This window comes from Cyclopterus lumpus, chromosome 8, assembly GCF_009769545.1.
Source record: "Cyclopterus lumpus isolate fCycLum1 chromosome 8, fCycLum1.pri, whole genome shotgun sequence".
NCBI classification, from domain to species: Eukaryota; Metazoa; Chordata; class Actinopteri; order Perciformes; family Cyclopteridae; genus Cyclopterus; species Cyclopterus lumpus.
Genome location: NC_046973.1, coordinates 14,018,207 through 14,030,911, shown reverse-complemented (window position 1 = coordinate 14,030,911; position 12,705 = coordinate 14,018,207). Strand labels below are relative to the sequence as shown.

The window sequence follows — 12,705 nt, the reverse complement described above, 5'->3', positions numbered from 1 at the left end:
CACCTTCCCTTTCAGACTCCTCGCCAAGCCGCTCAGGCATCTCCTTCTCCTTGGAAACTAGGAACATGCTGGGGATATTTTAGTGACACGCAAGAGTCAAGTTGATTAAACTTATATTCAGTTCTTCCTGGCTACTCTTTGAATAGGTTTTGAACATGTGCGTCTTGTCTCCATCTCCTATACAGTCCTCCACCAGCCCAAGCCCTCGTTTAATCCCCCGTGCCATGGCGTTCCTGCGGCAGCTGCGCTCCCCTCGCCTCTCCTTCATCCAGACCGTTGTGTCTCTCTTCATGGGCGCCCTCGCCCTCATGTCCTCCTACTGGTGCGAGGGCCAACAGAAGGTGCCCAAGCCCCTCTGTTCGCCCGTCAAGCACAGCAACTGCATCCCCGTTCCCGGCGTCTCCAACTCCTCCACCATCCAGTTCTCCTGGGAGACCGGCGACGACCGCTTCATCTTCCCCGTCTTTCACACGGGCCTGTTCCTCATCTGCGAGGAGGACATCTACGCAGATGCAGCACGTAAGAAAAAGAAAGTTAGTGACCCTGGAAAGGATTGAGAGTGTAGAGGAAATGTATAATTGAGAGAACGCAGGACGAACCTCAGTTATACGTGTAGCCGTGCTGACAGGAAACAATCGGTGTCAATGCACAGGAGTTCACGAGCGTGACCCCTAGGATGCACATGTGCAGTACACGATATTCCCAAAGTGGAGATGAGGATCGGCACAGAAGCAGGAAGGGAAACAAACTGTCTGTGGCACTCGTGCGACAGACAGTGAAGTAGGTCACAGGAGGAGAGGTGGTGGGATGAAGTGTGTTAATTTGTATTTGTGTACGTGCGTCTGAGCGAGTGTGTGTGTGTGTGTGTGTGTGTGTTTGGGTGCGTGCATGCGCGGCCCAAAGAGGATTATCATCAGTGTGTGTGCTGCTTGCAGAGGTTTAGACTTTAACAGCATGACTCAATTATGGATTAGATACCCAGAGAATGAAAGGTTAATAGGATTCACAAACATCGGCTGGGTTTTCACCGTTCTCATTTGCAACTGATTTTAAAGATTGAGTAATATATATATATATTATAGTGTTTATCCCTATTTTGTACATTACTTAACCGTCCTGTCTATTCTAGTCCTTGTCCTCGTCACTAGCTGTTTTCTATTTCTGTGTCAGTACAGTAGTGGAACAGTTTAATTCATTGTATGTGCATGCATACTTGGCCAATAAAGGTTATTCTGACTCAAGTTCAACCAAAATATTCAAATGACTTGTGTGGCCAATTCTATAAATCAGTCCGCACTTGATGTTAGAAAGTTAAACACATTTCAATTCAAACAATGTTTGTACCACTTTTCTTTTCTATTTTCTCTTTGCCCTGATGCTCCAGCTGTGGTACTCTTCTCTCATATTAGATAAGTTGGGTTTAGCGTCTCTTGACGATGTGGCCTGACTCAAATATTTCTCCATGCTAGCTAGCTCGATGGCTAATAGGCCAAGTCACGCGTGCAGCAGGAGAGGTTTGTTGCGCCCTGAATGTCACACGCATAGCAGAGTTTCTATTGGTCCGCAGCTAATGGGGGTGAAACTTATGGACATAATATGCTCCTGGTCTCCATCTATATGTACTTTTCAATGATACAGCACCGTTATATAATGGAGAGCTACATTTGGTGACTCCCTAACATAAACACAGCCCCTAAAGGCCGTAGTAGCCGTAGTAGCACTTAAATGTCCCTTACCGATAGCACTTTGTTGTTTAGCACTTTAGTAGCACTTAAATGGCACTTACAGATAGTATTCTGTAGTTTAACGTTATTGAAGAAATTGTACTTGCTTGATTCTTGTTGTTCTGAGTTTGGACTCATGGTTTAATGCACTTATTGTAAGTCGCTTTGGATAAAAGCGTCAGCTAAATGACATGTAATGTAATGTAATGTAATGTAAAGATCCAGATATCTACAACTGCAGCTGGTGGAGACCCAAAACGGAGCTAAAACCAGGCGGGCAGACACATGACAGCAAATGAATATGTTGCTCCATATCTGCTGGATGTGTTAATATAATTCAATTCAATTCAGTTTATTTTGTATAGCCCAAAATCACAAATTACAAATTTGCCTCAGAGGGCTTTACAATCTGTACACATACGACATCCCTGTCCCAGGACCTCACATCGGATCAGGAAAAACTCCCCAAAAATAACCTTTGACAGGGAAAAAAGGGAAGAAACCTTCAGGAGAGCAACAGAGGAGGATCCCTCTCGCCGGATGGACAGATGCAATAGATGTCATGTGTACAGAATGAACAGCATTTACAAAGTTACATAAACACATTACATGAATATGACAATGTATGAATGGAACTCCACTCCATGAAACAGAAGGAGGTAGAGAGGAGGGGGGGACGGGGCGCATCAGCAGGAGCAACTGTATGCTAATGTTAGCTGGATTAATTTGAAAGGTGATTCTGTAGCCACATGCTGTTACTGCAGGTTTACACGACACCCCTGTTTCAGACTAATACATATTTCACACAAGCTCTAAACATGGAAATTAATGCGAATAATTTATCAAGTACGGTGGCCCTGAGCTCTCAATGCACATGCAATTAGACACAATAAAGACAACACATGCATAGGAACATGCTGTAAAAAGTTAAAACACCAGCGGATACAATGCAAATAGACAAACCCCGAGCAAAGAGAAAGCGGTTTTCTTTGTGCTTTGTCTGTTTCTATCTGATTTCTAAGTCACGGTGTGTTGAGCTTATGGGCCACTGTAATTTAGAGCCAAATACCGTATTGCAGCTGCATGTAAATACATGTGTCAATAAGCCATAAAGAAGCTTAGTCGACTGCAGAAACAGAAACGGGTTGCTTCTATTTAATGTCATTATGTCATTGCTAGCAGTGGTAAAAAGAAAAACGTTTTGGGGATAAAAACTAAAAGTTTTTTCTGTTGGCATTTTCTTTTTTATCACAAAAATGTAAAAACTACAGTCGACACACTGACCAAAGTGTCATAATGTGCTGCTACTGAGAGTTAGCCCCACCCCTCCAGATTTATAGGAAACAAATCCTATAATCTCCTATCTGTTTAGTTAAAGCTTTTAAACATTATGCAAACTGTTACCTCAATCTGACCACTTTGACCACACACGCACAGGCTTTGGAGGGAGAAGAAAACACTGCAAATACAGCGCGATTACACCAAAAACACCAGCAAATGAAGTCGACGTTTTCCCACACCTGCTCTCACGCACACATGTTGTTGGGAATGTCGTCTTCATTCCCTCGTTCTTCGTTCTGTTTGCATCTGTTTTCTTGTGTGTTTTAGCTTCCAGCTGTTTGGTAAACAAGCCACAAAGAAGCTTAACCGACTTCGGAAAAAGTGATTGCTTCTATTTTCCCCTCCTCTCGCAGTAGCTTTGCCGTGGTGGAAAAGACGCATTTCGAGGGGGTGCAAACAAAATATGTCCAAAAATCATAAGAGAAATGAAAGAAAAGGCACAATGACAAAGTCTCATTTTGTGGCGCTTTCCCGTGGGCCCCATCCTTCACAATTCATACCAAACAGATCTCACAATCTCCCATCAGGCGGCCTCAGGCCAACACTTATACCTCAATCTGGTTATTCACAGAGTAATCTGATTGCAGTGTTTATTTAAATTGATGTATGCACATGCTGAAGGATGTTCCAACTCTGGGTTTCTCTAAAAGCTTTCCACTTTTCCTGTTGGCGTGAAGCTGATTTATTGTCAACGTGTGAGCTTGTTTTTACATTGCCGTGTTATGATTCCCGTAGCGGAGAAGTGTCGGGGGTTTCACACGTTGACTCCGGGATCTGAAAAAGGTAAGCGCAGCCATCACGTTCTCCTGCATTTTCTGTCGTGGGTCCTTTTGTCCTCTCGGGTTCGACGGACTTGTTGTGAAATCCCGAACCTTCACCTGTCTTTGTGCTCGGGCCTCTTCTCCTCCCTGCGCAGCGATGATGTGGCTGTCTCTGTCGTTGGAGATCATGTACGTGGGTCTGCTGTTAATCAGCTGCACGCTGCTGTCCATGCAGTTGTGCATCCGGGCCTGGTGCCCCTCCACGCGCCGCTGGGGCCAGCTGCTCAACGCCTTCGCCGCCGTCTTCACCGTCCTTGGAGGTACAGCTATTTGTTCATTTTTAAAAAATCAGAATCAGAATTTGAATTACAACACCGAACGACCAGTATGACTAGTTTCCCTTTTAAATTGTGTAAGCAGTCTGGCATATTTTCTCCCGCGGTCTTCACAGGTCTGCTTGGGATGGTGGGTCACATGATGTTCATGCAGGTGTTTCAGACCACGGCCTCAATGGGACCAGAAGACTTCAAGCCTCACAGCTATGGGTACTCGTGGGCGTTCTAGTGAGTTCATTGAACACACGCAGCACTAACATCACACACACACAAATGAGGCCTGATTGAAACTGCACTGCAGTCGCCAGGATTCTGGGATGCTCAGTCCACTTGGCTGTGGACCGCAGTGAGTGTTTCGTTTGTGGATTTACTCCCGAAGCTGGAGTATTTGACATTTCCATCGCTATGGCGGAAAGATTTTATGGCTTCCTGTTGAGTCCTTGAGTTGTTCTCTTCCTGCGGCCCTTCTGGACCAGGCTGTGCCCCGACTCATTTCCCCACACTAGCATTCCTCCAGCTCTTCACGTGGGACCATGTGCGACGGAGTCCTTTACAAGCGGGCTTCGTATCGGGGTGTTCTTTGACGCATCGCAGTCTCAGCTTCAGCTGAGTTTTCGTGACACCGTGCAATGCCAAACCGCCCTGAAGGCATCATTCTGATATTCAACAGCTCAGCCTTTTTTGCTCCTACAGTGTCGCAAGAACTTGGCCTCAGGTGGCTAAACAGCTACAAGCTCACGGCCGAGCTGGTCTCAGGTGCCTTTTCAGCTCATTAATAGTGTCTTCTTTTCTGCCTCTGTGAGCATTCATTGAGACCCCAGTATGACAAAGGAGATAAAGCGTGGCATAACTATATGTCTCAAAGCATCCGCCCATTTATTCAGATCTGTTCAAGTCCGTCGAACGGAACCTACTCTTCCTTAATGTAGTAAACACTGTACTTTACAATAACAACAAACTACTGAACTGTATCTCCAAGTGTGTCTTCCCTTCAATCAGAGTCTGAAATGACCCCATATATCTCTACTTAGTTCCGCTCCTTCTGCACACAAGCAGCAAATTAGACTTATTTGTATTATTTTCAACAGAAAAGCTTTTGGTTTTTTTATTGTTTTTCCACTGCTAGCAATGACACAATGACCAAACAGAAGCTCGTGATCCGCTGCCTGTCTCTCTCTGTCTCCGTCAGTGTGGCCTGGTTCGCCTTCACGGTCTGCATGTCGGCCGGCGTCTCCACTCTGAACAACTACACCAAGAAGGTGCTGATGGTGGGGCCGCGGCACAGCTCCAGCCTCAACGCCTGCAGCTTTAACTTCGTGGGCCTCCTGCCACCTTACTACACCCCGGCGCACCCATCCACGGCCCTGGCCTGTCCCCCGTCTCCCCCCCGGATCTCCCACTTGTCTCCCTACTACGAGCCCCCGACAAAAGCCTGCTTACCGAGGCTGGCGCACTCCCACTCGCTACCCCTCCCTCACTACGATTCCTTCCCTCCTCTCCCGTCACTCCATGCGCCTGCATCCCCTCTCCATCGCCTCTCCCTGCCATCTCCGTCACCACTGCCCACCCCGTCCTTCTCCGTCCACCTGACGCTGCCGGGACACGAGGAGAGCCACTACGGGCCGGAGGAGGACTACAGCCCCCTTTGACCCGCTGCATGTTGCTGTTCTTTGACTTTTTTTAAGGTCTGAAATTAAATGGTGAATAAATAAAGAAGGAAAGGACAATATTGTTTTGTAAACTGCATCGTCTTGTTTTATCTAATGCACAACATTTTAAGACATTGGATGTTCGGACTGGCTGTTTGAAACGTGTCACTTCTGTTCATCAAATGAAACACAATCATTCCCACAAAGTAGCAAATGGAAGATGGAAAGAAAAAAAAGCAACCTCAAAAATTTGGTTGGAAATCAAGTTTTAATGACGTAAAGATCCATAATGAGCAATAACAGTAGCAAAAATAAAACAGCATTAGACATACAGAGCAGAGTTATGGGAAACAAGACATATTTACAAATAATATCTCACGCTTTAAGATACAAGGCGGTTTGCCTTTCTGTCACACTGGGTGGAAAGAGAGCACATATCACCGGTACGTCTGTGGATTAACTGTCAAAAAGATATTATATTAGTGGATTTAGGTACGTGTCATACAAACTAGGAATCTCTCATATATTCTCAAATATTGTGTTCTGCTGCTTTTGGAGCGGACCGAACAGAAAATGAATTCAAGTCCCGCTGCTCTGGGGTTCATTACTCTGTCCTGTCTTTGAGCTTTGCATCAAGCGTCAACACAATACTGTAGTGTACACCCCTAATCACAAATAATTACAAAACAAAAGCTGCTGTATTATTTTACTGATTTGACATTTTCACATAGACTTAGATCACACACACAAAATATGCAACGGGATGGATTTTTCTTAAAGACTTTTAAGACTTCGCCGGTCACGTTGTAGTTGCTCTGTTTAATTATTTAAAATAATATCAGAGCAGAGAAATGAAATAAGGTTGATGAACTAACAATAGGATAACGGGAAGGAGAACAAAAAAACGATAAACAAAAAAAATTCTCAAAGGCGCCCCTTTTTATCCAACACTCATATCCATTCGTAAATGTACATTACAACAAGAACAACAAAAAAAGACTGCACATTAGACTCTTCAACCTGCCTTTTGTTAAAAGCCAGAAACATGGATAGATCTTAATTTATCATCGTAAGGCAAACTTTGTTAAATTAACAACACAAATAAGCTTAATCTGTCGATGCCTTAGAAATCCAGCCCAAACTCCGGGTTGAAACTGCACTCAAATACAACTGTGATTGATTGAACTCGTGGAACCCCGACTATCGGACAGCAGGCTCAATTAAACACCATTATGTATTTGAGAGGGTCAACAGGTCGTCTTTATCTGTAGCTGAATATACACTAGCGGCTCAAATCTGATGTCCACAACGGGGCAAAATATAAACACGGTTTGCACCATCTAAAACCAGTTTTCAGCTGGGAGGGTAGATCCAGCCAGAGGTTTCGGGCTGGTTGGAGCTAGTTCTAGTGTCCGTCTCACGCTGTCTTCTTGCGTAGCACAAAGTAAGTGATGGAGGAGATGAACGTGAGGCTGAAGGAGATCCACGCCAGGATGTAGCAGTGGCCGTACCAGCCGAAATTCTCGTCGATGTGGAATTTGTCGGTGTAGATGGAGGCTGCGATCATGATGCACAGGCCTGGAGGGAAAGGGACAAGGACACGTCAGTGAGGGCCCGGGGAAGGACACAGAGAGAGAGAGAGAGAGAGAGAAGGAAAACAAACAGGGCAAAGACACTCACAGGCAAGGAGCTGAAAGATGCCCGAGATGGTGAACCTCTCTCCTTTCGGGAGGGTGAAGAGCTGAGCCACAAACACAAAGATGCCCAGGATGGAGAATATACATGCCAGCACTGAGCTGGCCTGCACCGCCTGGAGGTAATCTGCAGGGGGAGACAGAGAGAGCAACACAGTGAACGTGTGTTTGAGTATCCTAAATATGTGCTAAACATCATCATACTGACACACCCAAGAAGCAGTAATGCCACGGTTGCCTCTGTGTTAATGTAAAATCAGTCCAACACGAGTACACATGTTTTAGGATTTTAAAGCATGCAGATTATGTAAAGACACACAAACGTCTCTTTATGTTACGAAGGTCTAAAGTTGGAGTAACCCCACCACTAAACAACCCCAGACACGAGGTTGGATGTGTTGGTGTTATATGGCAGCAGCCCTGTGATGGTCGTAAAATAATAATAGTTGCAAACCCAGTGTGTGACCTGACGATAGCCGTCAATCAAACCAAACCCCACCCACACAGACATCTTATAAGCTCTGATCGTGTCATTCATGAAATAAAGGCAGCACAGGGAATGCTAAGTCCTACAGTGTGGCTTAGTTAAAGTGTTGCATTGCACGGAAACAGGTTCCCTCTCCCCTCTGCCTGACCTACCAGTTGGGTAGTGTGAGCCTGTGGGGAGATCGGTGGTGTTCCACACTCCAGCTGTCTGAATCCACCGGAACCACACGTCAGTGGACAGGTCGTTGGCCACCCACCAGGCCTGAGGGGAAGAAGATCATTTCACATTCAAAGTCACGCATAAACACAACCTTCCTGACATGCTGTGGGGGGAGTTCATGAATCAATACTGTGCGAGAGAGAGACAAGAACTCAAAGCCGGAGTGTGTGTTCAGCCTGTGTTTTTACATGTCTCAGGGGGGCAGGTGCAGGCAACGAGGAGACGGCGATCAGAGGGAGGAATGCACATTCGCCTGTCACCGTGGCATTCCTCGGGTCTCACTCCGTTGTGTGCAACACTAACTACGACTCAGGCAGGAATCTAGCGGGTTCACGTGTGCCTGATTGACACCTCCGCCAGCAGTTTAAGTGACAAATATGTGGCCCTGTGAAGATGGAGAAGGGATGGGGGGCATCCAGCAGCCAATCATTCACAGGCCTTGGACTCTTTGCGGCCTGTTGGCGTGCCGCTCTGTCGTTTTTAACACACAAACTGAGGAGGAAGTCAGGGATTCGCGCGGGAACGATCGCGCCTTGAGGCTGCGAGGAGCCCACGTACGACGCTGCACTGTGCAGGTGTGAGGAGGAACACAACACGTCTAAGTGTACTTACATTGTCAATGGTGGCCACCAGGAGGAGGATGATGCCTATGATGTGGAGGACAAAGATGGCAGCAAGGAGAATCAGCATGTTGACGGTGCTGGGGAGGGAGGGAGGGAGAGAGAGAGAGTGGGGAAACTTGTTACACCACTTTCCACCTTTTTATTATGCAGGACGGATATAACTGGATGGCTAACTCACACTCAACATAATAGAAAACACACACACACACACACACACACACACAGAGCAGATTGACAGCTACTATGAGAAGAAAGAAGCATAGTAGCCAACAATAAAGGCTCCACACTTCCTGCCCGGTTTCCGAAGGGCAGCTATTAATGACAGCTCCACACACGCTATCTTCACGAGCCCACTCATGAGCAACAACGTGAGGCCCAAAACCTGGCACCCGCTCAGGGTGTGGCTTCACAGCTTCTAATTGCTCTGGGTGTACAGCTAACGCACGCCCAGTGAAATGCCTGCAAATAGACGGCAAAATGGCGTTCCTGTTTGAGGGTTTTATTTTTTCGAGACAGAGATCAGAACACAAAATCAGTCGGACAAAGAGACGCTGTTGGTAAAGGGAGAGTGAGCAGAAGAGAGAGAGAGTGTGTGTGTTCAGGTGGGTGGGTGGGGGGGGGGTGAGGTTCACGGTAGGCAGATGAGTTTGGGCTTGTCTTGTGCTGCCAAGAACCCCTGCCACTCCTTAAAATAACTGTCGAGAATACCTGCTATCCCAGCAGCTAACCCTGGTTGGCCCACGCCCGATTCCCGCTGCTTTGAATTACAAACACACCATTACACAACGTAAACCCAATAAAAACCTCTGCTCCTGAGGCCTCCTCACTGTCGCTACATTATATCTCCTCCACAGGTGGCTCTGCCCTTGTGTTTTACACACACATCTGATCACTTTCTTTCTTCCACTCGTGCCCGCGTGGGAACAGAGCAAGAGGAACATCTGGAATGTGCTGGTTCCCTCCACGGTAAAGGAGTGGTCAAGGGCTGGGTCTGCACACACACACACACACACACACACACACACACTCGCATGCAGACACGCTAGTACATATGTGGTCACGCCTGTCGCAAATATTTCCCACCTTTGGTTTGCTTCGAACGGCTACTATGAAGTTAACGTTTCTTAGGAGCCCAAAAACAGATTTGCCAGAAAATGAACAACTTCTGGACGGAAAGAATAACCAGCAAAGTTAAACGCTCAGCCGTCGCTTTAATACCAAACACACTTGTGGAACACTTTGATCAGACTTCCTCCAAATTCTTCGCCTAAACAAAAAACAGACATGTCAACTGCTGCTGCCGAGATTCTTGCATCTGGCTTGGCAGTGGTGTATTTTCCATCGCGCCAAATGGAAATACGCGTGGCTGAGGCCAGGTGAGAGACCGCTAAGAATCCCTAAAAGAACGAGCAGCGAAGCAACCCTGTGCCTTTTTAAAAAAAGAGCACTTTACATTCAAGCGAGCCACTTTAGCACTGCTACGGGAACTGAACACATCTGGGCAGCAGTCACACCTGGCCTGGCCTGTAATTCAATGGCAAAGTGCCCGGGAAGAATGAACAGATAGGTTGGAGGTCACACACACACACACACACACACACACACACACACACATACACACACTTGCTTTTACTCTGAAACAAGAAATACTAAAACAAGCCTGCAGAAGTCCTGTGAAAACACCCCAGTTGTATCATTCTGAAGCATGGAGAGAGAAGGAAGACACACAGAGGGACTCAAGAAGAATCTTTGACTTACTGCTTGATGGCTGTGCGTCTCTTCAAGTCTAAATCCTCCTGTTCTCAAGGACAATAACTTCAGAGTCTAAATGCACAAACTAGGAGCTACCCGTCCGCCCACTTTTACCCGGCCCCCTTTCTAAGTCCACACCCCAGACAAGCCTCTGGCTGGATCACATAATCTCTGCCTCTCTTCCTCCCTCCCACTCTACTCTTTGCTCCCCCCTCCCCCCCACACATCCAAAGGCTCAAGCCAGCCACTATTTCCACAAATTTTGTGGGCAGGCAATATATATATATATTTATATATCCAAATGTTCCTTTTGTGTTTGGTGTCTCATGTCTTTGTCATTCAGTTGGTGGTGGTGATTTTCTCCAGCGGATGACTCACTGAAGGTTTCTTGGGGGGGAACTCCCATAACATCTCACATTATTGACAACGATTCCCTCGTGCGCTGCCATGGCGACAGACTTGAAGCCCAGGGCCCAATCACAGGCGCATCATTGCCGTCGCACGTATAAACAAACGAGGCAAACTGGCGTAAAGTCTACAGTGTTTCTTCCTGATCGCCGCCCTCCTTCTTTTCCCGCTTTTGTTACAGAAGAAGGAGTTTCCGGATGAAGGAATGTTGTTGGTTGCGAGGGAGAAAGAGAGGTGGGGGAAAACGAGTGCAAGTCATAGCTTGAGTGAGAGAGGAGGGAAGAAGAGGGAGGGAGGGAGGAAGGAATACATGAAGGCAATGGGAGAGGAATTTAGGGAGAGACTTTTCACACTACTACAAGTTCGTTAAATGATTGCTCGCCATCATTGTTTCATAGCTGGTGTTGATTGATATGGTCCTGATGATCCCGATGAAGAGTCATCGGCCTTTTTGAGCCGATCACATTAGGCGTTAGATTAGTTTTGAGCAGGTCTTCCAGCAGCTCTGCCGGAGACTTAACCCCATCACGCCACATAATAGCATTTGCTCGTCAGTCACAGAGCTCGTTGATTGCAAATTGACATTCCTTTTGGCGAATCGGTGACATCAATGGGACAGAAAACGCCGGCGCCTCGTCGCTATGACCGTATCTAACAGGTTTCCCCGAAGGCATCGGACACGCTGAGTAAATACACTGCTGTCCTCAGAGAACCAGGCCGAGGACCGCCACCAGGCTCAAAGAAGAGAAAGAGTCTTTACCAAGTGGTTTAATGGTTTTTGGGTGTAACGGCTCTACTCTTACTGGTTCTGTTCAATATTCACCAATTATACTTGAAAAACTCAAAATAGGTTGGCTCACATTCGAAATGCCAAAACACTGAAACAAGTGAAGGTAAAGAGGCGGTAATATATAATATAATGATAGTTAAAAGGGATGTGTGGAAGGAAGTTTAACTGACACATAGTGTAAACACCAAATTAAGTATTGTTAATTGCACCTGCAGTGGCTTTCCTTAACATATGTGTGTGGTGTGTCCATACTTATAGGGACAGTTCACCCCTAAATCAAAAATACATATGTTCCCTCTCACCTTTAGTGTCATTGATCAGTCTAGTTTGTTTTGGTGTGAGTTGTCTCGTATTGGAGTGATCAGACGTAGAGATGTCTGCCTCCTCTCCAGTATAAAGGGACTATAGGGTGTAGTTGGCCAGAGAGAAAATAGTTCCTACATGAAACTGCTCACAACAAGGTCTGGTGATTATGTTTCAGTAACCGGGCTCATGATTTCTGGAAAGAAACATTGCTGTGGAATTTTATAAATGTTTACTTTTTCTTTCTTTTTTGATGCTTTTAGCAAAACAAGCTGAGTGCCGTATCGTCCCATTATATTTTCCAGATAAGGCCGACATCTCTACAACTGATATCTCCAAAACTAGGCAACTCACACAGAAACAATCTAGATTGAAGGTAAAAGAGGCTTCAGGGTGAACTTTCCCTTTGAACTGTAGCGTTTACTCTCGTACGGTCTCACTTGATCTCAATGAGACTACTTGTTAAAATAGAAATGATAATAAAGATATAATAAACGCGAGGACAGGAATGTCAGATACAGGCACAAAAAAAGACACAAATACTCTGGGTGTGGACTGGGAGACTGAGGTCGCTGGTTTTCTTGTGGTGAGTGTGGAAGATAGATACACCGAGCAGAAG

At 46.1% G+C, this 12,705-nt stretch overlaps 2 protein-coding genes across 2 annotated transcripts; one reads left to right on the top strand and one right to left on the bottom strand.

The window, feature by feature from the left end:
• Positions 1-224: 224 nt before the first annotated feature.
• Positions 225-5,810, top strand: LOC117734784 (germ cell-specific gene 1-like protein). The gene is made up of 5 exons (XM_034539050.1): positions 225-519; positions 3,801-3,848; positions 3,982-4,146; positions 4,278-4,389; positions 5,351-5,810. The coding sequence occupies exons 1-5, from the start codon at positions 225-227 to the stop codon at positions 5,808-5,810; spliced, it is 1,080 nt and encodes a 359-aa protein (XP_034394941.1).
• Positions 5,811-6,059: 249 nt separating this feature from the next.
• LOC117735462 (peripheral myelin protein 22-like) lies at positions 6,060-10,725 on the bottom strand. Its single transcript, XM_034540097.1, has 5 exons — positions 10,592-10,725; positions 8,823-8,910; positions 8,144-8,252; positions 7,491-7,631; positions 6,060-7,388 (listed from the first exon to the last, which is right to left on the bottom strand). Exons 2-5 carry the CDS (start codon positions 8,898-8,900, stop codon positions 7,228-7,230), a joined length of 489 nt encoding a protein of 162 aa, XP_034395988.1. The 5' UTR covers positions 8,901-8,910; positions 10,592-10,725; the 3' UTR covers positions 6,060-7,227.
• Between the last annotated feature and the right edge of the window lie 1,980 nt (positions 10,726-12,705).